General features: G+C 49.0%; 1 protein-coding gene across 1 annotated transcript; it reads right to left on the reverse strand.

Annotated features, from left to right (window-relative positions):
* On the reverse strand, positions 9511–12796 carry SOX12 (SRY-box 12). The gene has a single exon (XM_021077779.1). It carries the CDS (start codon positions 12320–12322, stop codon positions 11384–11386), a length of 939 nt encoding a protein of 312 aa, XP_020933438.1. The 5' UTR covers positions 12323–12796; the 3' UTR covers positions 9511–11383.

The raw sequence follows: 26582 nt of genomic DNA on the forward strand, positions 1-26582 counted from the left end.
AAAAAAAAAGAGTGAAATGAGGAGTTCCCTGATGGCCTAGCAGATTAAGGATCTGGCATTGTCACTGCTTGGGCTCAGGTTGTTGATGTGGTATTGGTACGATCCCTAGCCAGGGAACTTCTGCATGCCTTGGGTGTGGCCAAAAACAAAACAATGAAATGAGATGTGCATACAAGACACTTAGCAAATCTCCTGGAACAGAAGAAGAACTCAATAAATTATTATCATTGTTATTACCATTATTGTTATATTAGTTTATGGGTGAGGACAGTAAGAAGTCCAATGAAGGAAACCTGTTAAAGTAAATGCTCTTGAGAAAACCAAAAGGCATTTATTAAGAGGAAGGTCTGGAGGGGTTATAGCTCTGGGTAGAGCATTTGACAGCAGAAAGAGTCATAGAAACTTTAAACGATAGAATGTGGTGAAAGTAATGCTGTGCCAGCTCTGGTCTTAGCTTTCAAGGGGACCAGCTTCCTTTTCCCTCCTCGTGGAACACTCACTGTGGAATTCCCCTTCTTGGACCACAGTCCACATGCTGAAAATACCCAAGCAACATGTAAACGGCCCCAGCCAAACCTCCAGCCCACGGCTGGCACCAAATATGGTACTGGACAGCATCATGTGAGGGCGTCATCTTGGATGTGCCAGCCTACTTGAGCTGCCAGATGACATCACATGAGCAGAAAAACCATCCCACTGGATCTCATAAACCCACAGAATCTCGAGTTCCCGTCGTGGCACAGTGGTTAAAGAATTGGACTAGGAACCATGAGGTTTCGAGTTTGATCCCTGGCCTTGCTCATTGGGTTAAGGGTCCGGTTTTGCCATGGAGCTGTGATGTAGGTTGCAGATGCGGCTCAGATCCCACCTTGCTGTGGCACTGGCATGGGCCGGTGGCTACGGCTCTGATTAGACCCCTAGCCTGGGAATCTCCATATGCTGAGGGATCGACCTTAGAAAAGGCAAAAAGACAAAATAAATAAATAAATAAATAAACCCACAGAGTCTTTTTTTAATTATTATTTATTTATTTATTTATTTTTTGCTTTTTAGAGCCGCACCCGTGGCATATGGAGGTTCCCAGGCTAGGGGTCTGATCGGAGCTGCAGCCACCGGCCTACGCCACAGCCACAGCAACGTGGGATCTGAGCCGCGTCTGTGACCTACACCACAGCTCATGGCAATGCTGGATCCTTGACCCACTTAGCGAGGCCAGGGATGAAACCCGAAACCTCATGGTTCTGAGTTGGATTTGTTTCCGCTATGCCACGACGGGAACTCCAAACCCACAGAATCGTGAAAGATAATAAAATGGTGTTGTGCTAAGCTCTAAGTTGTGAGATGGTTTGCTATGCAGCATGAGATACCTCAAACCAGTCTTTAGTCTGGCCTCTAACTGCCCTCCACCACATCCTTGCCTGCCTCCTTAATCTCATCTCTTCCATTCCTTCATTCACTGGACTCCAGCCACAGTGGCCTCCTCGCTCTTCTTTGACTGGACCCAGCACAATCGACAAACTCCTACCACAAATCTTCAGAGCCTTTGCATGCGTTTGCTTCTCTGCCTTTCTTGTTTTTCTGCAGATACCTGAGTAGCTAGTTTCCGGCTTTATTCAGATCTCTGCTCATCTGTCACCTTATCAAAGAAGTTTTATTTCATCATGGTGATAGAGTATACACTGCTCACCAAATTTCCATGAGCTTCGCCCTTGAAGTTCAACAAAGCCATGTGATTCTTTCTGGCCAGTGAGGTATGAGCAGAGTGATGCATGTCACTTCTGGGTCAATGCATTTGTTCTGGTTGCTATTGCTAGACAACAAACCAACCCAAAACTTAGTGACTCGAAGCAACTAATCTGCAACTTGGGCAAGCCTCAGCAGGAAGGCTGGAATCTGCTCTACTGTAGCAACAGCTGGGGTGGCTTCACCGGGGGCTGGAAAGATCCAAGATGGCTTGCTCCCACAGCTGGAAGATGGTAATGGCTTTCAGGCGGGAGCTGGAGCTGAGGACCAGGGGCCTCAGTTCTTCTCCATGTGGGACTCTCCATGGGTGCTCAAGCTTCCTCACAACCTAGCGGCTGGATCGCAAGAATGAATATCCCAGGAAAGAAGAAGTGAAACTTGCGAATTTCTCAAGGCCAGAGTCTAGAAAGTGACTCAGTGTCACTTTTACCCTCTTCTGTTGGTCACGGAGACCAGATTCAAGAGGAGGAGACATCAGGAATTCCCATTGTGGCTCAGCAGGTTATGAACATGAACACAACTAGTATCCGTGAGGATATGGGTTCGATCCCTGGCCTCATTCGGTGCGTTAAGGATCCAGCGTTGTCCTGAGTTGTGGTGTGGGTCACAGATGCGGCTTGGATCTGGCTTTGCCTTGACTGTGGTGTAGGCCGGCAGCTACAGCTCTGATTGGACCCCTAGCCTGGGCACCTCCATATGCCAAGGATGCAGCCTTAAAGAAAAAAAAAGAGAGAGAGAGAGAAAGAGTTGTTAGAGGATAAAATGAAGTGCAGGAATAGTAGAAAGACAACAAAAGAAAAAAATATATAGGTCTCTGCTGAAGTGGAAAATTGTAATGTTTCCTGACCCCAAAGAGAAATAAATGAGCTGAAAGAGGTGCTGAGCACAGTAGAAGCTATTAATTCATTAAAATGTTCCAAGGCATAGATTAGGTTAAGGGCCTTCACACCCATTTAAAGAACTTTTCTATTGATTAAAATATCTTGGGCTAAAGTCAATTAAAGTAAGAGATCAGATTTCAAAGGAATTTGGATGACGGAGTTCCCGTTGTAGGCAATGGATCGGCAGCATCTTTGCAGGGCTGGGACACAGGTTCAATCCTCAGCCCAGCATAGCAGGTTAAGGATCTGGTGTAGCTGCAACTGTGGCATAGGTCGCAACTGTGGCTTGGATCTGATTCTTGGCCTGGGAACTCTGTATGCCTTGGGGCAGCCAAAAAAAAAAAAAAAAAAGAAAGAAAGAAAAAGAAAAGAGAAAAAAAAGAAAGAAAAGGAAAGATAAAGAAATGTTAAGATGTGGTGTGGATAAAAAAAAAAGGCTTTGGATGAAAAATACTCCGTAAAACTTCTCAGATGGATAAAATGATTGAGGGCCAAGATCATATAAGGGGTGTGGGTTTACCACCTAATTATTCCTGATAGCTGCCATTAAATCAAGAGAGCTCTCTGGGACAAGAAAGCAAATAAACAAAGCAAATCTAAGGACTATATATTGAAACATATCGTGGATATGGTTTTGTACATGAAACTGGCTATAGTCAAATGGATAAGAAGCCTAAGTAGGCTTTTTTTGTTTTTTTTTTTTTTTTTTTTTGTCTTTTGTCTTTTTAGGGCCACACCTGAGGCATATGGAGGTTCCCAGGCTAGGGGTCCAATCAGAGCTGTAGCTGCCGGCCTACACCACAGGCACAGCAATACGGGATCTGAGCCATGTCTGCAATCTACACCACAGCTCACAGCAAAGCCAGATCCTTAACCCACAGAGCAGGGCCAGGGATCGAACCCGCATCCTCGTGGATACTAGTTGGGTTCGTTAACCACTGAACCATGATGGGAACTCCAAGAAGCCTAAGTTTTTGTGAGAACTGTCTGCCAAAAAAAAAAAAAAAAAAAAAAAAAAAAAATCACAAGCCTGAGTTTAAAAAGCCTATGATTGTTTGAATCTCGAAATAATCCTGGGAACCTACATTCGTTAGCATGGCTCCTATCAAAAAAACAAAAACAAAAGCAAAATCGGAAAATAACAAGAGTTGGTGAAGATGTGGAGAAATTGGAATCCTTGTGTTGGTGCAAATGTAAAATGGCTTAGCTGCTATGGAAACAGTAGGGCAATAACTTGAAAATTAAAAATAGAATTACCAGGAGTTCCCTGGTGGCTCAGTGGGTTAAAGATCCGGGGTTGTCACTGCTGTGACTGGGGTTGCTCCTATGGCTTGGGTTTGATTCCTGGCCCAGGGAATTTCCGCATGCTGGGGGCACCGCCAAAAGCAAACAAACAATAGAATTACCACATGATCCAGTATATGCTTCTGGGTATATGCTTAAAAGAACTGAGAGCAGCTGTCTTAAATGGGTATTTACACACCCATTCATAGCAGTCTTGCTCACAATAGCCAAAAGCAGGAAGCAATCCAAGGGCCTGTCCACAGATGAATGGATAAACAAAATGTGGTCCATACATACAATGGAATATTTCAGTGTTGAAAAGGAAGAAAGTTCTGACACGCTGCAACATGGATGAACCTTGAGGAAATTTTGTTAAGTGAAGTAAACCAGTCACAAAAAGATATATACTGTATGAGTCTACTTATACAAGGCACCTAGAGTAGTCAAATTCATAGATTTGGGAAGGCGAATAGTGGTTGCCAGGGTCTGGAGAGTGAGGGAAATGGGGAGTTATTGGATTCATGGGTAAAGGGTTTTAATTTAATGGTGGTGGTGGTTACCCAACAATATGGCTACTTAATGCCACAGAGCTGTACACCTGAAAATGATTCGTATGGCACATTTTATGTTATGTGTATCATATATAATTTTTTTAAGTATCAAAATGTTAAAGGAGTTCCCCGGTGGCTTAGTGGGTTAAGGATCTGGCATTATCACTGCAGCAATTCAAGTCGCTGCTGTGGCACAGCTTCTATTCCTGGACCAGGAACATTTGCACGGTGTGGGCACAGCCAAACAAAAGAAAAGAAGAAAAGAAAGAAGAAAAAAAGGGATCCTAGGGTCCCAACAGTTTATAGGCAGGAAGTGAACTGAAAAAGCTGAAGACCTCCCAAAGGTCATGAGGCAGCTCTGGACCTTGTTGCCTCCTGATCCATTCCTTGCTTTCCCTGCTCTGGAGAGCTACCCTGAGGCTGTAGCCTCCCTTGTTAGCAGGCCTCAGCCAACGGGAGGCCTCAGAGGTGGGTGGGAGAAAGGGAGAAGCCACTGTTTTTCTCCCCTTCCTCTTCTGGCTTCCCTCGCCTCTCTCTCTCTTTTTTTCATTTTAGGGCCACAGCTGCGGCATATGGAAGTTCCCCAGGGGTCAAATTGGAGCTGCAGCTGCCGGCCTACACCACAGCCACAGCAACACTGGATCCTAGCCGCATGGGCCACCTATGCTGCAGCTTGCGGCAATGCCAGATCCTTAACCCACGGAGCGAGGCCAGGGAGCAAACCCACATCTTCATGGATACTAGTTGGATTCTTAACCCACTGAGTCACAACAAGAACGCCTTCCCTCGCCTCTTGACTGATAAAATCACCTCATCTGAAATAGTAGCTTCTCCTCACAGTTTACCGCCTTCATTACATGACATCATCGTATATACTTCTCAGTTTATTGATTGTGTGTTCCATCCCCTGGAGTGTAAGCTCTATGAAGGAAAGAATTATGCCTATTTTGCTCGTTGAAGTGTTCCCAGTTCTGGAATTCCTGTTGTGGTTCAGTGGGTTTAAGAATCCGACTAGTATCCATGAAGATGCAGGTTCGATCCCTGGCCTTGCTCAGTGGGTTAAGGATCTGGCATTGCCACGAGCTGTGGCGTAGGTGGCCGATGCGGCTAGGATCCTGTGTTGCTGCGGCTGTGGCACAGGCTGGCAGCTGCAGCCCCGTTTCGACCCCTAGCCTGGGAACCTCCATATGCTGCAAGTGTGACCGTGGAAAAAAAAAATTCACGGTTCTTAGGACTGAGCCTGGCACAAAGAAAGCACTCAGTAACCATTTGAAAGAGTGAAAATTTTTAGCAGCCAAACCAAACACACACAAGAGAATAAGGAAAGACCTAATGAGCACCTGCCAAGTATTCATAATCTGAAATGAAAGCCAGAGAGGTCAGGTAGCTTCTTTTAAGTCTCACAGCAAACCCTTCATTGACTCAAACCCAGGCTTCTTTCCATTTTGGGTTTGTATCCAGGTCTCCAAAGAGATCCTTGGGCTTAGGGTTTTTTTTTTTTTTTTTTTTTTTTTGAGGAGAAAAAGCAGAACTTGACATTCATTTAGTTAACAGGAAACCCTGAAAGCAACAGGAGGGTGAGGAATTAGGTTGCTAAGAAACCCCTGAGGAAGGGGGCGAGGGTTGACATCCATTGCTAGGCAACCTGGAAGAAGCCAGCCAGGCAGGTTTCATAGGCTCCGGGAATGCCAGGCCAGATATGCTCTTAGACTTCTAGTCCAGCCATCTAACTGTATAGATGGGAAAACTGGGGCCTCAAAAGGCAAGGCCAGGAGTTCCCATTATGGCTCAGTGGGTTAAGAATCCAACTGGTATCCATGAGGATGCGGGTTCAGCTCTTGGTGGGTTAAGGATCAGGCTTTGCTGCAAGCTGTGGAGCAGGTCACAGACTCAACTGGGATCTGGTATGGCTGTGGCTGTGGTGCAGGCCAGCAGATGCAGTGCTGATTCCACCCCTAGCCTGGGAACTTCCATATGCTGCAGGTGTAGTTGTAAAATTAAAAAAGGGAGGAAGGCAGGAAAGAAGGGAGGGTGAAAGGAAGGATGGAAGGAAAGAAGAAAAGGGAGATTTCCTTCAGTCCTTTATTTATTTTTTTTGTCTTTTGTTTTTTTAGGGCTGCACCCATGGCATATGGAATTTCCCAGGCTAGGGGTCGAATCTGCTGGCCTACACCACAGCCACAGCAACGTGAGTTTTGAGCCGAGTCTGTGACCTACACCACAGTTCAAAGCAATGCCGATCCTTAACCCACGGAGCCTCACGGAGCCCCACGGATCGAACCTGCGTCCTCATGGATGCTAATCAGATTCCTTTCCGCTGAGCCACGACGGGAACTCCCCTTGTGTCCTTTAAAAGAGAGCCTTCCTTGAGCCAAGTCACTTGACGCTGCGCAAAGTCTCCTTCTGGCCTTGACAAAATAAGCTGCCATGCTGAGAGAGGACCTGTGAGGAAAGGCAGTGTGAGGGCTTTTAGGAGTCTAGAGTGGCACCAGGTGACAGCCAGGAAGAAAACGGGCCTCGGTCCTTTAACCACAAAGAACTGAGTTCTGCCCTGGAACACAGTTTCCAGAGAGGACTGCAGTCTTGAGAGATCCTGAGCAGAGAACCCAGCAAGGTATGCCTGGACTCCGGGCCCACAGAGACCATGAAATAATAAATGCACGTTGTATTAAGCCGTTGGGTTTGTGGCATTTTTGTTACAGAGGAAGAGGTAACCAATATATCAGCAGATAGGCGTTTTTAAAGCCCTGGAACCAAGATGACTCCAACAGCCGAGGCCAGGAACCTGATCCGACGCGATTCAGGGAGCATGAATGGAAGGGGATTGGAGTGGGACACGCCCAGCTCGGGCCCTCTGCGGCCTTTCTCCCGCAGCCCCCGGGGCTTCATACTCCTTTCAGCCACTAGGTGTCCCCAGAGTCCACATAAGCCGGTCTCGCCCCCACCTTTCACAGGTCAGAATCCATTTCCTCCAGCATTGGAAGGAACCAAAGTAACAATAAATGGTGCCTCTTCCCGTTCTGTCTCCCCCTCCCCACTTCACCTGGGGGAAACCAAGGCCTGCGCAGCGGAGGACCTCGCCCGAGGCCTACGGTGCTCTGGCACGTCTCTGGCACGTCTCTGGCACGGCGTTTTACACTCCCCCGACCCTACCCCCTCGCAGGGCCCTGTGAAAGTCAAACGCAGACCTTTAGCCTCTGTCTCTCCAGCTTAGGCAGGGAGAGGGGCTGCGAAGGAGAATGACTTCCGCAGAGGGTTCTGGAGCGACTTGCGGGCTGAGGCTGGAGTTTCTAATTGGTGCCGACCGGAAAGGGTGGAAAACGGACACCCTCGAGGTTGGGGGCCGCTGGTGTATCAGAGCGGCCCAGCTGCAGGTGCTTGGCCACTGACCCACTCCCTTTGCTCAGCCCCTACCACCCTCCCTTGCAGACTGGATTCTCCAGAAACAGACACAGACTGAGTTTGGGGTGCAAGATATTTATTAGGGATAAACACCTGTGAAAAAAAAGAGGGAGGTAGGATTGGGTACAGGAAGTCAAACTGCACTGCTGGCCTGGCAAAGCCTCAGCCACCCTGGTGGGGCCCTGGGGTTAGTACCTGAGGGTACAGGGCAGTGCCAGCACTGCCTTGTGTCTGTCCCACCTTGAATTGAAGTGGCAGGTGTTTATACTTGCTGTCACCCAGGCACCAGATGCAGTCTGCCCTGGGTGAAGTGGCTCTCTTCCACACCTTCTTTTTCTTAGGTTTTGTTTGTGGCCCTCTTGCGTCTAATCCAAGAGGCTAAGATGAAGCACTCACTGCAATTCCTGCACCCCCACACCCCCTCTGTAGGTGCCCAGCCCTCCCAAACCTGCTTCAGTCCTCTTTTAAAGCATCTACGTGTATCCCAGTCCCAAATACCCTCTCTGAATGAGGTCTGCGCTCTTGGCCTGGGTTCTTATTGGGGAATCTTGGCCTTGTCCAACCTTAGGAATTCATTGGATCTGGGAGAGGAAGAATTGGGGGCACAGGGTGTCAGGGGGCCAAAAGTCTTCATAAGCCTTGGTCTCAATTCCCAAAACACACTGGTAAGGAGAATCTCAAGGACAGGAATCATTGTGGCTTCTGCTGTTCCTCTCCAGTCAGTCAATACATCTAAACTGAGGGGCCAGCTCTGTACCAAGTACAGGGACAAAGGCGACTACTCCAGACCCTGAGCCCCACCAGCCTAACACCATCTGCAGATTCAAACAGGGAGGGAGAAGCAGCACCCTGAAGCAACACTTCCCCAGGAGACAGAAACCAAAATCTGGGGCCCTGTCTCGGAACTTGGCTGCTTGCAGGCCCTTTACAAATTGCTTCTGTACCGCTCTGAACAACAGAATCATACAGTTTATGGAGCACCATGTTAAATGCTTCTCGCATCAAACTTCACTCTACTCCGTGAAGCAGGTATTATCATCATCTCCATATTACACATACAGAAAAAGAGTCAGGGTAAAGTTAAGCTGCTCAAGGTCATGCGAGTGCTCAGTGGCGGTGCCAAGCTTTGAGTTCTTTGTGGCCCAACCCTGCCTGTCATTAAGAACAGGGTCAAACTGGCCCCCTCGGACCAAGTGTGCCTGCACACTTGTTTCACCAGGTCCACAAGGATTTAAAAATATCTGAGTCAGCTTTCATTCTGAAACTGAGATGTTCATAGAAACATCCAATTTCCACCTCCTCTTGAAAAATCTAGTCCCCTGCTCAGAGTGGGCTGCATTCCCACAGGGTCGCAACTAGCAGGTGAGCAGTTGCTTCCCTTGAAGTGGGTCATGAAGCCAGTATCCACCCAGACTCTCTCATTCATTCATGTTACCTGCCTGGGCTCTGCAGGGATGAGTCTATCATCCTTAATGAAGACCAGGAGTCCTGAGACAGAGGGAGCAGAGAGGCTTTGAGGGGCCAGGTCCTTCCTTGCCCTGGAACCCCCAGCTCTTCCTCCATGATGCTAATAAGTCTTGTGGACCTGAATCTGCCAAACTGTTCGGGGAGGGTTGAGGTGAGGCAAAGACATGTAGAACCACAGGGCGAGATGGGGCAAATACACTTTATTCAGTCCTGGCAGAAGTCCTGCTGTGGGTGCCAGTGCCCCAGACCAGAGGGAGCCCTCCCCTCAGCTACGAGACTAGTTCTCCAAGACCACAGACAGTGACATCTCTTCACTCACATGACGTTTTCTGGGGTTTTTCATTGTCTTTTTTTTTTGTTGTTGTTTTTCTTAAAAAAAAAAAAAAAAAAAGAGAGAGAGAGAGAGAGAAAGAGAGAGAAAAAAAGAGCGCGCGCGCGAAAAGGCCCAGAGCCGGAGCACCAAGCTTAAAGGAGGCAGCTGGTGGCTTTGTCAGCGACGGGAACGCGTGGGGCAGAGACCTGCAGAGACCCTGGGCAGGGGTCCCGGAGGACTCTGGGACCGTTTGTTCCTGAGATCTGTGTGTGTGTGTGAATGAGAGTGTGTGCACACCCGGAGAGGGTGAACACACGCCGGTGAGATACAGGTAGTGAGGGCAAAGGGGGCGTGGGGAGGCCGGAGGGGCGGGGCTTGAGCCGGGAGTGGGGGTAAGAGGGGGTAACGGCGTCATGGGCACGGTTCCCGAGGGCACACCGAACTGGACACAGCTTCCTCCTGCAGCAGCGCTGGGCGCAAAAGGCCCACCGCTACGCTGACCCTCCCCTCAGTCTCACTAGCTCAGCTGATGGTCTCTCTCAGCTGCTGACAAGTGGGGCTCTTCTGGCCACTTCGTCTGCCACCACGCCTCAGTCTCACCCCCCCTAGTACCAACGTGTCTCAGTTTCTTCCACTGAATACTGTCACTGGAGGCAGAGGGACCTTGATGATAGGAAGGAGCGGTGGGCTTAGGAAGGAGCCCAGGATGGGAGGGTGCCCTGAGGTGATAGGACAACTGGGGAGGGCTGGGAGTAGAAAGGCCCGGTCCCCAAACAACTGCTACGTGTCTTTGTTCTTAGTTTTCTCTCCTGAAGGATTTTCAAAGACAGACCCTGCCCCCAGCTCCCGGTGGGGGAAAGGGAGGTTTCTGAGAACCAGTTTAGGCTGTAGAGGCAGTCAGGCAGTCCGTGTGTGTAGTGGGGGGTGCACGTGGGTCTCGGCGACCCCGTAAGGGAAAAGGGGCCGTGCCACTTGGGAGAGTTCCAAGCCCCAAACCAACCCTTCAGGGCCGGCTGGTCTTTCTCCCCCTTCCGAGTGCTCCTCCCATTTAAGGCAGTGACGCCCCGTCGGGTTGAACGGAAGCCGTGGCTCCTGGATCTAAAGGTTTCTCATCAGGATCGCTCTATATCCGCCCCCCCTTCCTCCCGGAGCCGCTGACAGAGCCGTGCAGTTCGACAGGGACCAGCCCCCTCCTCCCAAGAAGCATTAGGCATGCGCGAGAAGGGGGCGGGCCCCAGCGCTCCCGGAGGGGAAAGGCGTGTGCCCCTCCCCCTCCCTGGGACGGGGCGGGGGGGGTAAGGGAGGAGGGCGCAGGGCGGCCGAGCTGCAGCGCCCCCCCCCAACAAGACAGGAGGCGGGCTAGGCGACCGCGGAGGGAGTCCGGAGCAAGGGCAGGGGCGTGTCCTCCGGCCTTGAGGAGGGGCGTATGCAACGTGGGGGAGGGGTACAGGTCTCTAGGGGAGGATACGAGGTGTATGGGGGGGCGGCTGCTGGTGGTTGCGAGGGAGAGGGCAAGATGGGGAGGGGCTTGGATGTCGGGGAAAGGGTGGGGGTTGGGCTGCCTTGGGGTGTGTCTGCGGGGGGAGGGGCATGTCTGGATTTGAGGGGGGATGGGCACGTCTAGGAGGGGGGAGGCTGTGCGGGAAATGGGGTGCCAGCCTCGGCCTCCGAGGGGCCCCAATACCTGATTCCTGTATGTAAACAGCTGGTTTGGGGGCGTGCGCGCCCCGCTGACGGTGGGCTCAGTAGGTGAAAACCAAGTCGGCGATGCTAGACGGGCGCCAGTCCCCTGCGATCATCTCGGTAACCTCGGGGGTGCAGTAGTCCGGGAACTCGAAGTGCGACGTGCCCGAGGGGGGCGGCAGGTCCGGGTCGCGGTCCAGGGCGCTGCAGTCCAGGCCGGCGGGGCCGGGGGGCAGTCTGGATAGAAAGCCCAGCGGCTCCTCCCCCGACGCCACCGTCTCCTCTTCGCCTTCCTCCGCTGCCGCCGCCTCCTCCTCCTCTTCCTCCGGCTCCTCGTCCTCCGACGGAGTCGGGGAGGCGGCTGTGACAGCCGCCCCCTCGCCCGACGGCCCTTGGGCACGCTCCGCGGGTCCCCGGGCGGCCCGCCCTGCCGGGACCATCCTCCACAGCTCCCGCCCGGGGGTCTCGACCAGGCGCACTTCCAGCAGCTCCTCGTCGTCGTCCTCGTCGTCCTCGGGCGCCGCCGCGCCGCCCCCCAACGGCCCTCCTGCCGCTCGGCGGCCCCCGCGGCCAGGCAGCTGCGGCCCGGGCTTGAGCCGGCTGCCGCCACCGCCGCCGGGGGGGCGGGGCCGCGCCTTGGCGGGCGCCCCCTTGCTCTTTTTGCGCGGCCGGTACTTGTAGTCCGGGTAATCCGCCATGTGCTTGAGGCGCAGCCGCTCCGCCTCCCGCACGAACGGGATCTTCTCCGAGTCCTGCAGCAGCTGCCAGCGGCGGCCAAGGCGCTTGGAGATCTCGGCGTTGTGCATGTCGGGCCACTGGTCCATGATCTTCCGCCGTTCGTGCTGCGACCACACCATGAACGCGTTCATTGGTCTCTTAATGTGGCCGCTCGGGGTCTTGCACCAGCCGGGCTCACGCGCCCCCTCCTCGGCCGGCCCGGGCCCCGGGGGCGGCGGCCCGCCGTCCCGCTTGGCCCTCGCGCCCCGCTGCTGCACCATCGCGCCTGGGCCCGGGGCCGCTAGACGCCGCCGGGGGCCGTCCGCATCCTCCGCGGCTGGGGGTGGGGGAGGAGGCAGCAGCGATGGAGGGGCGGCCCCGCCCCGCAGCTCGGCCCGGCCCCCGCGAGCTGGGGAGCTAGGAGCTGGGCGCACCGGCCCAACGGACGGCGGGGGGAGAAGGTCAGCGGCGCGGTCTCAGGCGGGCTCGGCGCGCCCCCGCCGCCTCCGGCAAGTTGCGCCCTGCAGCACGCCACACATTGTTTTGCGGGGGTGGAGGAATTGCACCCCCAGGCCCCCGCGGGCTCTCCTCGCAGCCGCCTGCTAAGCCGCGGCCCGCGCGCGCTGCTCCCCGCCCGGCTGCCTTCCAGTGTCTTTCTCCCCGCGCGGCCCCGCCGGCGCGCGCGCCACCCCTCCCCCTCGCCGTCTGCGGGCCGCTGCGGCGCGCGCGGGGCCGCCCCGTGTAAACACCGAGGTGCCCGCTTGGGCTGCGGCCGGGCCACGCCTCGCGCTCGGGCGGCGCGTCACCCGTTGCTGGGCAGAGAACCTGGTATTTGCATCTCCCAATCGCTGTCTGCCAAAGCGGGGCGGGGCTGCGGGGCTGCGGGGCTGGGCGGTCTCCCGACTGGGATCGGGGGTGTCGGATGAAGTAGGTTTCTTTTCTTAGGCTTGGGACTAGTGGGAGGGTGGCGGGACGCCGAGCGTGCTTCTCTTCAGGCTTCCGAAAGCCTGTCCCCGCCCCCACGTTGCCTTTGAAGTTTAGCTTGCTCAATGACACCTGCCGCCAGGTAGGACCTCTGCTCTCTCCTCTTTCGGTGGCGTCTTTTTGAATCGTCCCAGAACAAAGGTGGGGGAACCTAGGCTCAGGAAATCTCCTTAAGGGACTCATCGTGTCAGTGATGTAGCCCCTGCCTACTACACACAAGGTCTAGCCAAGCACGAGTCAACAAATGCTTTGGGGCCCAAATAACCGAGTCCCTTTCAAATTTTTTTTTTTCTCGATTGAAACGCCGTAAGAGTCCTGGGAAAGAAGGCCACATGACTCCCACTTTCCAGGCAGAAACACCAAAGATTTGCAGATGAGAGCTCGAATCCTAGGTTCGCAGTCCCAGCTTTCTCCGCAGCGCACGAAGGGGCCGAGGCACCTCGCCAACCAGCCAAGCACCCGAATAGGGAGGACTTCTCGCTTTTTCTGTTCTCAGGCGAGGTTCGAAAATGTATGGGTGCCCCATTCCTAGGCCCCACCCCACACCGCGACCAGCCGGGTGCCAGACTGGGGCGCGATGCCCCTCCCGGGTCTGAAGAAGCGTGCGCGGGCACAGGGGCGGAGTCAGGCCAGGGGGCGTGCCCGGGACGCACGCTCTGGGCGCGTGGCGGGGAGGGGCTGCGCGCTCCCTGTTCACCACGTGTGTGTGCTCGCTCGGGCACTGCGGGGCGTGCGCTACCCCTGGGGTAGGTCACCTTCATCGTGCCGTGGGCCTAGGCGGTGGGAGAGGTGCTGAAGCATCGCTCCGCGGAATAAGAAACTGGGAGAGGTTGGGTTGAGGGTATCTAAGGTAGCAATTTGCTGGGGCACAGCGGGGCAATGTCCGGGTCGGAGGATGCGTGTCTCACGCGGTAGACCTCACCCACCTCTGGGCGGGCGGGGTCTGAGAGCTTGCGGGTGTGGGGCGGGGAGGAAGGACGAGGTGCGGCTCCACAGACGATGGGGGCGGGGTGGTGCTCTGGGTGCCCGGGAGGGAAATGTAGCTTCGCGGGTGGGAGGGGGCGACTCTTAAAGGCACAGGGCACCCAGAGGAGAAGGCCCTGCGGGCGACTAAATGGTACCTCTGGCGACTTACTGAATGCTGAGATCTGGAGATCCCCGAGTTTGAAGCTTCATGACGGTAGCCTGGATGGTTCAGTGCTCCCTGAAGTCCGAGTTCCTGTAATCATATGCAGGTGTCTTTTTTGCTTGGCCTGAAAATAGGGAAAAAAGCACTTTCTTCCACATATGGTTATCTTGCACATTAAATGGAGGTAATGAATGTAGACACATCCCTGACATCTAGTAAATGCTGGATAAATATTAGTTATCAGGGGAGTTCCCATCAAGGCTCAGCAGAAACGAATCTAACTAGTATCCATGAGGACACAGGTTCAACCCCTGGCCTTGTTCAGTGGATTAAGGATCCGCACAGGGCTCAGATCCCGCGTGGCTGTGGTATAGGCCTGCCGCCACAGCTCCAGTTCGACCCCTAGTTGGGGAACCTCCATTTGCTGTGAGTGTGGCCCTAAAAAGACAAACAACCAAACCAAAACAAAATAGTTATCAGGGACTCAGGGTACCACCAACCTAGAGACACCAATATGATAAAAAAAAAAAAATTAGGCAGGGTGGGATGGATTTAACATTTCAAAAAAGGTATCAAAGTAGCAAGCCTGGGTAAAATAAAAGCTTTTTTGAATTTACACTTTTCCCATTTAATACTTGTTTTATTCTCAATGACATAGGATGGGCACTGCCATCTTTTCAGTGTTTACAGCCTTTCAAAGATCTTAACTCTGGCGCTGTAGCTGCTGCTAATAACCATCATTAGAGTGTTAGTGCTGACCTCCTGGATAGCCCTCAACCACAAGTCTTGAACCCACCCCGGGGCCTTTGTACATGCTGTCTCCCCACATTGCTGGTCCATTTCGTTCTAACCTCAGTTCACATGAACTCTCCAGAGACACCTGCCCTGACCACTTTGCTGTTGCCCACCCATCCCCCTACATCCCAGGTACACAGAATTGCTGGTCAGTTTGCTGACATCATTGTCCATGATTGGCTCACTTTATGTTTGTATGTATTTGATTATATGTAATATGGTAAACACCAGCGAAATCAGCAACCCAGCCCAAGAACTGGAACAGTGACAATGACCTCGCTTCCCTTGTGAACGTCTTGCCCATCCCCATTCCTTGCTTTTCCTCACCCGATGTAATTAATAGCTAACCTGAGTCTTCCTTTACACCTAAAGAAAGGCTAGCAACTTTATTAAGATATAATCCATGTGCCATACTATTCGCCCGTTTAAACTATATGATTCAATGATATATAACTTGTGCAGCCGTCACCACAGTCAATTTTAGAATATTTTCATCATCCCGCAAAGGGAGGATGTATATATACAGAGATGTATAAGTATATATACTCTATACTTAATTCCTCCATCCCCTCTACCTTCACATCCTCTACCTCTGCTCTTAACCCCCAGCTCTAGACAACCATAAATTTACTTTCCATCTCAGTGGATTTGCTGCACTGTTTATATCCCTATCAGCAGTGTATGAGGGTTCCAGTTTCTCCTTTGTCTTATTTTTAAAATTTTATTTTCTTCAAAAATACATTCTCTTGCCTTTAGCTTTATCAAAAGGGTATCATGCTGCATGTAATACTCTGGTATTTCTCAACATTATAGTGCTAAGATTCGTCTATATTTTTGCACCTGTATGGGATTTGTTCATTTTTCTCTGCAGGAATGTACACGATTTTTCTATCTAGTGTCCTGTCCATTGGCATTTGGGCTATGTTGTGTTTTTGCTCTGGACAGTGTTCTTATTTACAATCCTGATGTGTTCCTGGTGCTCAAATGCAGGAAGGTCTTCCAGGTATTTTATGGACAGTGTGGTGGCTGCATCTGAGGATATGCGAACACTAACTCCTTTTTTTCTTTCTTTCTTTCTTTCTTTCTTTTTAGGGCCTTACCTGAGGCATATGGAAATTTCCAGGCTGGAGTTGAGTTGGAGCTGCAGCTGCTGGCCTACACCCCAGCCACAGCTATGCTGGATCCAGGCCACATCTGCAACCTATACTGCAGCTAGCAACGCCAGATCCTTATCCACTGAGCAAAGCCAGGGATCCAACCTATGTCCTCAGAGACACTATGTCAGGTTCTTAACCAATTGAGCCACAGTGCTACTTCACGAATGCTCTTGCAAGTGATACCAAACTTCCAAGTTGTATCAATTTACTTTTCCAGCAGCAACATAGAAGGGAGCCTCTTCATCCACATCCTTTCCAAAGTTTGGTATTGTTAGACATCCTAATTTTTGCTTGCATTGTTTTAAGTCATCGCCTTTTTTTTTGTTTGTTTGTTTCATAGCACTTACCGCATTCTGGAAGTATTTTATTTATTCACTTGTTTTTTGCCTGCCTCTCCTCCACGGGATGCCAGCAGAGATTTTTGTCTGTCTACTGCTCTGTTCCTAGGAGAGTGCCTAGCGCTCAATGTGCTCGGTCAATATATACTAAATGCAAAGTCGGTGCTCTGTCACGACTGTGCTCCAATTCCTATGGGAGCCCAGAGAAAGGGAGTTGAACTTTGGAATACAAGATCCAAAACTCTGGTTTGCTACTGAGATTTGGCATTTATCAGTGGCCCACAGACGACCCTGTGTCCTTTCAAATGGGTGCCCCAGAGTGCGGCTGTAAAAAGAATCTAATCTGGATACCTGCCCCGCCTCCTTTCTGGTCCCTGTACCCAGGAGGTCTCCTTCCATTCCATTCTCCTCACTGAAGCCAATGTGATGGTGTTTTTCAGTCACAAATCTGATTGTGGGTCTTTCCTTCGTAAAACTCCTTGGTGGTTTTCCGGAGTTCCCCTTGTGGCTCAGTGGGTTGAGAACCCGATATAGTACCCACGAGGAAGCAGGTTGGATCCCTGGCCTCCTTCAGTGGATGAAGGATCCGGTGTTGTCACGAGCTGCAGCATAGGTTGCAGATGCTGTTGGGATCCCACATTGCCGTGGCTGTGGTGTAGGCAGCAACTGCGGCTCCGATTCATCCCCTAGCCTGGGAACCTCCATATGCTGCAGTGCGGCTGTAAAAAGAATAAATAAATGAGAAAATAAATAAATAAAACCCTTCGGTAGTTATCCCTTTACTCTCAAGATAAACATCGGATTTTCACCTGACTCACCAGGCCAAGCTTGGTTAGACCCCTGCTCACCTAAACTGACCTCCTCTCCTGATTTCTCAGTCTTGAGCCACTTTCTTTTTTTTTTTTTTTTTTTTTTGTCTTTTTGCCTTTTTAAGGGCCACTCCCGAGGCATATGGAGGTACCCAGGCTAGGGGTCTGATCGGAGCTGCAGACGCCGGCCTACGCCAGAGACACAGCAACGTGGGATCCGAGCCAAATCCGAGACCTACACCACAGCTCATGGCAACACCGGATCCTTAACCCACTGAGCAAGGCCAGGGATCGAACTTGCAACTTCATGGTTCCTAGTTGGATTCATTAACCACTGCACCACGATGGGAACTCCATGAGCCACTTTCTAGTCACACAATGTCTCTTTTCAGTTAGTGGAACAAGCCAAGCTGCCTGGCCACACAGGGTGTTGTGAAGTCCGCCCCCTCACCTTTTCCAGCCCTCTATCGGCCCTAGAGCTCTACCAACTCCATGTTCCTTTTCTTCAGGGCATCAGTGACCTGCCCAGCTCATTTGACACTTGGAACAGATTTTTAAACACTCGCCTTCTTTAAATGACATTTTTAATAACAGGCATGAAATACAATGAATAGTACTAATGACTATGGGCAGAAAAGAAACATAGATGATGAAAATATTCTTTTATTGAACTTTGTATATGTAATAAAGTCAGTCAAAATAAATACTAAAGTACAAAAAAAGGGAAAGGATATTGGGTCAATATTTTTCAACTACATAAATACATTTCTTTGAAAAAAAGGGTAAAAACACAGGGGTCTCTTGCAGTAATAATTAGGTTACATTAATTATGTTATGGTTTAAAATCAAATAAGAACACTTTAGAAATAAAGAATCCATGGCACAGTGGAAATGAATCCGACTAGGAACCATGAGGTTGCCAGTTCGATCCTTGGCCTCACTCAGTGGGTTAAGGATCTGGCGTTGCTGTGAGCTATGGTGTAGGTTGCAGATGCAGCTTGGATCTGGAGTTGCTGTGGCTGTGGTGTAGGCCGGCAGCTACAGCTCTGATTAGACCCCTAGCCTGGGAACTGGCATATGCCGCAGGTGTGGCCCTAAAAAGCAAAAAAAAAAAAAAAGAGAGAGAAATAGAAATTAAAATATCAAATTTAATATTAAATATATGTCTCAAATTCAGTAAAAGATAATTTTACCAAATAATAATATTATATATATAATACTATTTAACTAAATAATAAAATTTGTAGTTGCCACAGTCTGCAGTTCACTCTTTGTTTCACTGTTTTGAATTTTAAATACAAAAGCTTCAAGTGGTCACACAGAATAACAGAATTGAAGCAACTCAAGTTCTGGTTCTTCAGTTTCCTAATCACTGTGCTATCATTGTTTATTTTGAATCTATTGTTTAAACACAGCCATATGTTGTACCAAAGGGGCTGGAGACACAAGTACTCAGGAAGCAAGCTTGAACAATTCCAGACTGTTGTGAACTAATTCTCAAAACTGACACGTGTAGCTGTGTCTGACTTGGTGTGTGTTAGGGGCTGAATGTATAACTGGGAGTGCTCTGAATTCACTTCCTTGTGGGCGATATTGTCTTCTAGGGTACAAGTGATTCAAATACACTGATTCGAAGCATACAAATATATCATTAGGCCTCGAGTTAGACCAGTAACTTGATTTTCAGGGAGGAGTGTCTTATCACTGACCTGGTTAGAATTGTGGGCACATGGTAATAAAATACAGACTGATATTCAATCCATCTTACTGTTTTCACATTCTCTGCAGACAGTACACCCTCTCATGGCCTGCAAAGCCCTGCCGAGCCGAGCAGGAGCTCCATCAGGTCAGAGGACCCACCTGCTTTCCACTCTCCACAGCACCCAGCAGATCGGGGCACAACAGAGACTCCGTATCCATTCAGTCAGGGGAGGAAGGAGCCAACTCGGGTGCGGTGGGGCTGTCCCAGACACCACCGTGCAGCTTCATCCACCCCAACTGTGTCTCGCTCTGAGACATCAGTCTTTGAGCTGGCACGGTCCTCAGAGACATTCATAATAGAGAATAATAAAAACAAGCAATTTCATTTTTTTGATTCATCTAAATGTCTTTAAAAAATTCAGAGATGATCATATGTGAATGTGAGCGTGTACATTGTGTGTGTACATTACAGGGCTCTCTTTCTGAATAATGGCATACAACGGCACATGTGACTCATGAGCACTTAGATTTTGCTAGTGCAAATTGAAATGTGCTATAATGCAAAATTCTCACTGGTTTTCAAATACTTAGCTTAAAAAATATAAAATATTGCATTAATATTTTTCTGTTGATTATATGTTGGGATTATAACATTTTGGATATATTGGGTTAAATAAAACACGTCAAAATTAATTTCACCTGTATCTTTTATTTACCTTTTTTGTTTTTGTTTTGTCTTTTTTTTTTTTTTTGCTATTTCTTCAGGCCACTCCCTCGGCATATGGAGGTTCCCAGGTTAGGGGCCGAATCCGAGCTCTAGCCTACACCACAGCCACAGCAACGCCAGATCGTCAACCCACTGAGCAAGGGCCGGGATTGAACCTGCAACCTCAAGGTTCCTAGTTGGATTCGTTAAACACTGCGCCACGACAGCAACTCCCTTATCTACCTTTTAAAGTGCGGCTTTTGGGAGTTCCCATCGTGGCGCAGTGGTTAACAAATCCGACTAGGAACCATGAGGTTGCGGGTTCGGTCCCTGCCCTTGCTCAGTGGGTTGACGATCCGGCATTGCCGTGAGCTGTGGTGTAGGTTGCAGACGTGGCTCGGATTCCGAGTTGCTGTGGCCCTGGCGCAGGCTGGTGGCTACAGCTCTGATTAGACCCCTAGCCTGGGAACCTCCATATGCTGCAGGAGCGGCCCAAGAAATAGCTAAAAAATAAAAAAAAAAATAAAGTGTGGCTTTTGGCATGCTTTATTTTATTTCCTTTTTTTTTTTTGTCTCTTTAGGGTGCGGCACCTGGAGGTTCCCAGGCTAGGGGTGGAATCAGAGTTGTAGGTGCTGGCCCTTTGCCACAGCAACGCGGGATCCGAGCTGCATCTGTGACTTACACCATAGCTCACGGCAATGCCAGGTCCTTAACTCACTGAGCAAGGCCAGGGATTGAACCTGCAACCTCATGGATACTAGTTGGGCTCGTTAACCACTGAGCCACAATGGAAATTCCTTTTATTTCTATTGTTATGGCCACACCTGCAGCTATGGAAGTTCCCAGCAATGCCCGGAACATAACCCACTCAGCTCCTTAACCCAATGAGTAAGGCTAGGGTTTGAACCGGCATCCTCTTGGGTCCTATGTGGGGTTCTTAATACTCTGTGGGGTTCTTAACCCACTGAGCCATAACAGGAACTCCTGGAAAATTTTAAATAACACTTAGGGGAGTTCCCATCGTGGCGCAGTGGTTAACGAATCCGACTAGGAACCATGAGGTCGAGGTGAGGCTCGGATCCCGCATTGCTGTGTCTCTGGCTTAGGCTGGTGGCTACAGCTCCGATTAGACCCGTAGCATGGGAATCTCCATGTGCCACAGGAGCGGCCCTAGAAAAGGCAAAAAGACAAAAAACAAAAAACACTTATGGCTTGCATTATATTTCTCATAAACAGTGCTAATACAGAGAGGGAGGTTTTTCTTATCTTTACTTGGCAAAATAAAACGTTGGCAATCTTTTGTCTGTCTCCAAATTTTAAAATGTGTTGGTTTTTTTTTTTTTAGGGGAGGGGGATTTTTTTTTTTTAACCTCCCTGTGAAATCCCAGTCTCAAAGATCCTGATGGAATTCTGGGTTGCCAGTCCATAAGATGCAGTTCGAGACTCAGAGAAGCACAAAGTAGGAGAGACCAGAACTGGGGACATGTATCACAGGGAGAAGAGGACAGCATCAGAGGCATTTTAGCAGCACCAGCAGGACTGATGGAACTCAGCAATGATTATTGGGAGAAAAAAGAAGATGACTAGATAGAGAAGCTAACTTTATCTGGATAGTGGGTCCCATCTGGTGACTCAAATCACACCACATTGGTACCTCCCCATATTTCCTAGACTAATTCTTACTCCCACAGCCGAACTCAGAAAGTCATTACACTTTTTTTGGAAGGGGGTTGACTGCATTCTTTTTTTCTTTTTTTTTTTTTTTTCTTTTTAGGGCCACACCTGGGACATGTGGAGGTTCCCAGGCTAGGGGTTGAATCAGAGCTATAGCCGCCAGCCTACACCACAGCCACAGCAACGCCAGATTCAAGCCACGTCTGCCACCTACATCACAGCTCACCACAACTCCAGATCCTTAACCCACTGAGCAAGGCCAGGGATTGAACCCGCAACCTCATGCATGGTTCCTGGTCAGATTCATTTCCGCTGCACCATGACGGTAGCTCCTTGACTACATTCTTTATCACAAAAGGAAGCACTAGTAATAATTATGCTAGAACAACAGAAATAAACTTAGACTGCCTGGGCAAACTGGGAAGTAAGTAATTCTTATCCATTGGCTAAATATAGCAGACTCCCATAGATGACTCAGAAGTCAAGCATGGAAATACTGGGGCTTTTAACAATCAAAGCATCCAGGATTTGAAGTCAAACTTTGTACAATGTTATGAGTCTTTAGGGATTTACTTCAACTCATTTGCCCCAGTTTTCTAATCTGCAAAATGGGACAGCCATAATAGTTCAGGACATGGAACATGGTAAAGATTCAATGAGTTTTAACAAGAGCAACAAAAAAAAAGTACTCTAGTGTGTATCTTCTCTTTAAAAAATGTACAAAAAGGCAAAACTATGGCGGCAGCAAAAAAGATCTAATAGTTGTCAGTGTTTGGTGGGAAGAGGGTTGATTAGGTGAAGCACAGGGGATTTTTAGGGCAGTGAAACTCTTCTGTAAGATACTATATTGATGGATACAAGACTTTATGCATTTGTCAAAACCCATAGACCTCTACAACAGAAAGAGCGAACTTTAATGCATGAAAAAAAATCATCTAGGACATAGAGAGAATTCCAAAGTAGAATTCCGAATAGAACAAAACAATCAAACTGTATTACAAAAGTAAGAAACAACCCCGCTGAAGGGAATGGGGGAAAGGATCCTGACTTAAGTAACTTTAGAAATAAGTGGAGTCTGTAAAACTAAAAGCAAAAGAAAGGGTACAGAAATACTGAACTCTAGGCGATAAAGTTTCCCACAGGGGTATGGCTTAGTGCTGATGCCGCTATACATGTGTACTGGAACGGATGGTGAAAGGTGGAAGCCAGGTTCCTCACTCTTGGAGTGGGAATTTGCAGATACACAAGGGGAGGAGGCTAGAATGATCACGTGGATTAGAGTTGGAAATATAAATAGGATCTCATGTTTAGCTTAATATAGATATACATGGTTACATACGGAAATATTCATAGATATGTGTTTCTACACAGGGTACCTCATACACACATATTTCTTTGTTCTCTTAGTTGAGAAAACTTAAACGAAACAGCATCCCAGTAGCAATGAGCACACCTAGGAGCCAGATCGTGGTTGCTAATGTTCTTCTCCAGTAGGAGGGATGTGGGCTTTTGAAAAACAGCTGATTCCAGAACTGGGACAGGGAATATAAAAGAAAAGTCTGGGGCATCGTATAGTGTCAGAAAGTAAGAAAGTGTCAAGAACAACAAAAAGACACATAAAGATGGGAATATGTCACAGGGACACCGGAGCCAACTAAAAGAGCTCCCAAAGGCCAAACCTGGACCAATTTCAGCATCAAAATTAAGTAGTACTGATCATAACCTAAGGTATGAAATAAATATCTATGACTCCACTGCTGTAAATAAATGACTGAATAAACAAACGGAGGAAAAGAAACACATCTTCAGTTTAGAAAAATTCCAAATACTTTAAGCAGATACTCCACCCTCAAGGGGTAGAACACTACTCCCCACTCCTCAAGTGTAGGCTCAGCATAGCCAAGTCATGTCCCTCCAAACAGGAGAGCAGGAACTTTACAGTGGAGAAATATGACAGACACTCTCAGGTGATGGAGGTCAACACCGATGGTGGTAAGTTCTGTTGATGTCTGAGAAACTGCCACAGCCAAGAGGAATCTAAGGAGACATGAGATAAATGCAATGTGGCATCCTGGATGGGATCCTGAGATAGAAAAAGGACATTAAGTAAAAACTAAGGAAATCAGAATAAACTATGAACTTTAGTTAATAATAATGTATCAATATTGGTTTATTAATTGTAACAAATGCACCATATTAATGTAAACTGTTGATACCAGAGGAAAGGGATGGTGGATGAATATAGGAATTTGTATCATCTTTGCAATTTTTCCATAAATCTAAAACTGCTCTAAAAAATAAACTTTATTTTAAAAAAGATGGCACAAGGCTTTAAAAACACGTTTAGTTTATTTAGGTTTTAGAGTGTTAAAGCAATTACATAGTCTGCCTTAAAAATGGAATTTCTTGGGAGTTCCTGTTGTGGCTCAGTGTTAAGGAACCCCAAGAGTACCCATGAGGATGCGGGCTTGATCCCTGGCTTTGCTGAGTGAGTTAAGGACCTGGCCTTGTGGTGTAGGCCACAGATGTGATCCACTGTTGCTGTGGCTCTGGCTTAGGACTGCAGCTGCAGCTCCAATTCGACCTGGGAAGCTCCATATGCCAATTGAGCAGCCGTAAAAAGCAAAAAAAAAGGAATTTCTTCCTCAAGGGATTAAGAAAAATATTCATTTGTCCTATATTGTTAATATGCTTTGACTCTGGGAGTTAAATTGTCCAGTAAAAGTCAGCTACCAATTACTAGATCAATCTCATGAATTCAGCATCAAAACCTCAGCGTCTTTAATTTGTATGTATTTGAAAAACAAGCAAGGAAAGATGACTAGCTTCTTGATCATTTTAAATTAAAAGAAAATTGCCTATAATGAAATAATCCACAGAGAGCAGCTATCAACCCCATTGCCTAAAATTATTTTAGTAGAGAACGACATATATTGTGTAATTGGAACAGTTTTGTTCTCCTTAAATAAAATACCAGCCAAAGATTATTCAGGCTGCAACAACGGACAGAGGCGTTACTGCTAGTTCCTTCTAATTTGGAGAATTCCTTTTTTTTTTTTTTTTTTTTTTTAAATCGAGTCGTTGCTACATTGAAGCTGGAGGGAGAGCAAGGTCGAAGCTCATTGGCGGTGTGCCTGGGCGGGGGCAGGATTCTAAGCCAAGGGACCTGCCCATTGGTGGGCTGCCGGCAGCAATGGGGCGGGGACGCCCGGGATGGAGGTCGCCCCCCATTGGCTGCGTCGTTGGAGGCTGGTGTAAAGGACCGCCAAAGCCTGTGCAGCTAGTTTCTACGGCAACCGAGGCTTGAAAGAGCCACTCAGATTTCGGCGATCGTTCCCAACTCCCCCCTTCCGGCGGGGGCTGGGCGGCCTGGATTTGAAGGCTGATGAAGGAGACATGGGGGCTGGGAATTAAGGGGACAGGGCTTTCCTCGACCACACCAACCTAGCAAAGCAAAGTTTGAACTGGGTTCGAGGAACCCGGCCTGCGTACTCACTGGGGGGGAAAAAAAAGAAAAAAAAAAAAAAATCAGCCAAACAGAAGGCCATAAAGACGAAGGAGAAAAAATGACATATAATCCATCCTCCCTTGATTTCTCCATGGGTAACTTTTGCATGTGAACAAACATAAAGCCTGGCACTGAGTAGGAAAGCGGTATTGAGTGGGAGGGAGAAAGGGAGGAAAGAAGAGAAGAAGAGAGAGAGAGGGAGGATCCCCGCTGTAGGCAACGTGGCGTGAGAAAGAGTGCCCGCCCTTTGGGGCTGAAAGTCCACAGACAGACCCGATGGGGTATGACAGCCTTGAGTCTGGGAGTTAGACGGAGAGAGGGCTCGCCAGGCGCACTGGAAAGATGAGGTGGGCGGCAAAAGGATCCTGAATAGGCATTTGGGAGACTTGTTTCTGCGTAAGACCTCCAGCTTCGCATTCTCGCTGGCTCTGCCACTCACCAGATGCCAGTGCTTCAACTCTCCAGATCCCAGGGTCTTTGTGTTTGGGGAGTGATAAATAGTACCCACTTGGTTGAGTTGATGTCAGAACTGAGTTGAGATAATGCTTGTCAAGCTCTTAATACAATGCCTGAAACAGTAAACTGCAGTCACCAGCGGCTATTACCATAACTGAAGAAGCGGTTGTTGACTAGGTGGAGAGAATAGGGGGTTATGGGTGTGTGGGTAAGGAGGCAGGAGCAGTGTGGAAATCTTACAAAAGAGACCAGTTTGGATGTCATACAGAAAATCAAGAGATGCTAGCCAGAGGGCAAAAAGGAAAAAATAACAATGATAAACTAGTGTTTCCTGACGTCCTGGCACTTGGCCAAGCCCGTTACATGAATTTTTATTTCATTTTCTCATCAGCCCTGATAAGGCAGTTACCACTAAACCAATTTTTCTGGTTAAGATGACAGAAAGATGACGTGGCTTGTCTGAGCTAAGAAATGACACAAACAGTGGGGGACTTTTGTAGTACCCAGGACAAGAATGAAATTGGAGGTCCATATAGCATGTGTTTCTATAGTTAGAAGTGATACAGGAGTTCCCTGTCCTGGCTCAGTGGAAAGGAATCTGACTAGCATCCATGAGGACGAAGGCTTGATCCCTGGCCTTGCTCAGCAGGTTAAGGATCTGGCATTGCCATGACCTGTAGGTCGAAGACCGGCTTGGATCTGGCGTTGCTGTGGCGTAGGCCAGCGTCTATAGCTCCTATTCCACACCTAGCCTGGGAGCCTCCATATGCCTCGAGTGTGGCCCTAAAAACCAAAAAAAAATAGGGACATATCAATCTACCATGTTAAATGAAATACATTCTTTTTTTTTTTGTCTTTTGTCTTTTGTTGTTGTTGCTATTTCTTGGGCCGCTCCCACGGCATATGGAGGTTCCCAGGCTAGGGGTTGAATCGGAGCTGTAGCCACCAGCCTATGCCAGAGCCACAGCAACGCGGGATCCGAGCCGCGTCTGCAACCTACATCGCAGCTCACGGCAACGCCGGATCGTTAACCCACTGAGCAGGGGCAGGGACCGAACCCGCAACATCATGGTTCCTAGTCGGATTCGTTAACCACTGCGCCACGACGGGAACTCCATGAAATACATTCTAATTCTGTTCTCCTCCTTGATGGATCTATTTTTCCAACAATCTGGAAAGGCCAGGTTCGAATTAGAATTCCAGGACTCCTGTAGTTCTGTGTCAGAATGTGTTGGCCCACGGAGGACTACCCTCTGTATCCTGCATCCAGCCCTCCTCTGGCT

The sequence above is a fragment of the Sus scrofa genome, chromosome 17 (genome assembly GCF_000003025.6).
Source record: "Sus scrofa isolate TJ Tabasco breed Duroc chromosome 17, Sscrofa11.1, whole genome shotgun sequence".
Classification (NCBI taxonomy): Eukaryota; Metazoa; Chordata; class Mammalia; order Artiodactyla; family Suidae; genus Sus; species Sus scrofa.

Coding starts and splice junctions, on each gene's coding strand:
- SOX12 (XM_021077779.1), bottom strand. CDS start 12,322: ATGGTGCAGCAGCGGGGCGCGAGGGCCAAGCGGGACGGCGGGCCGCCG.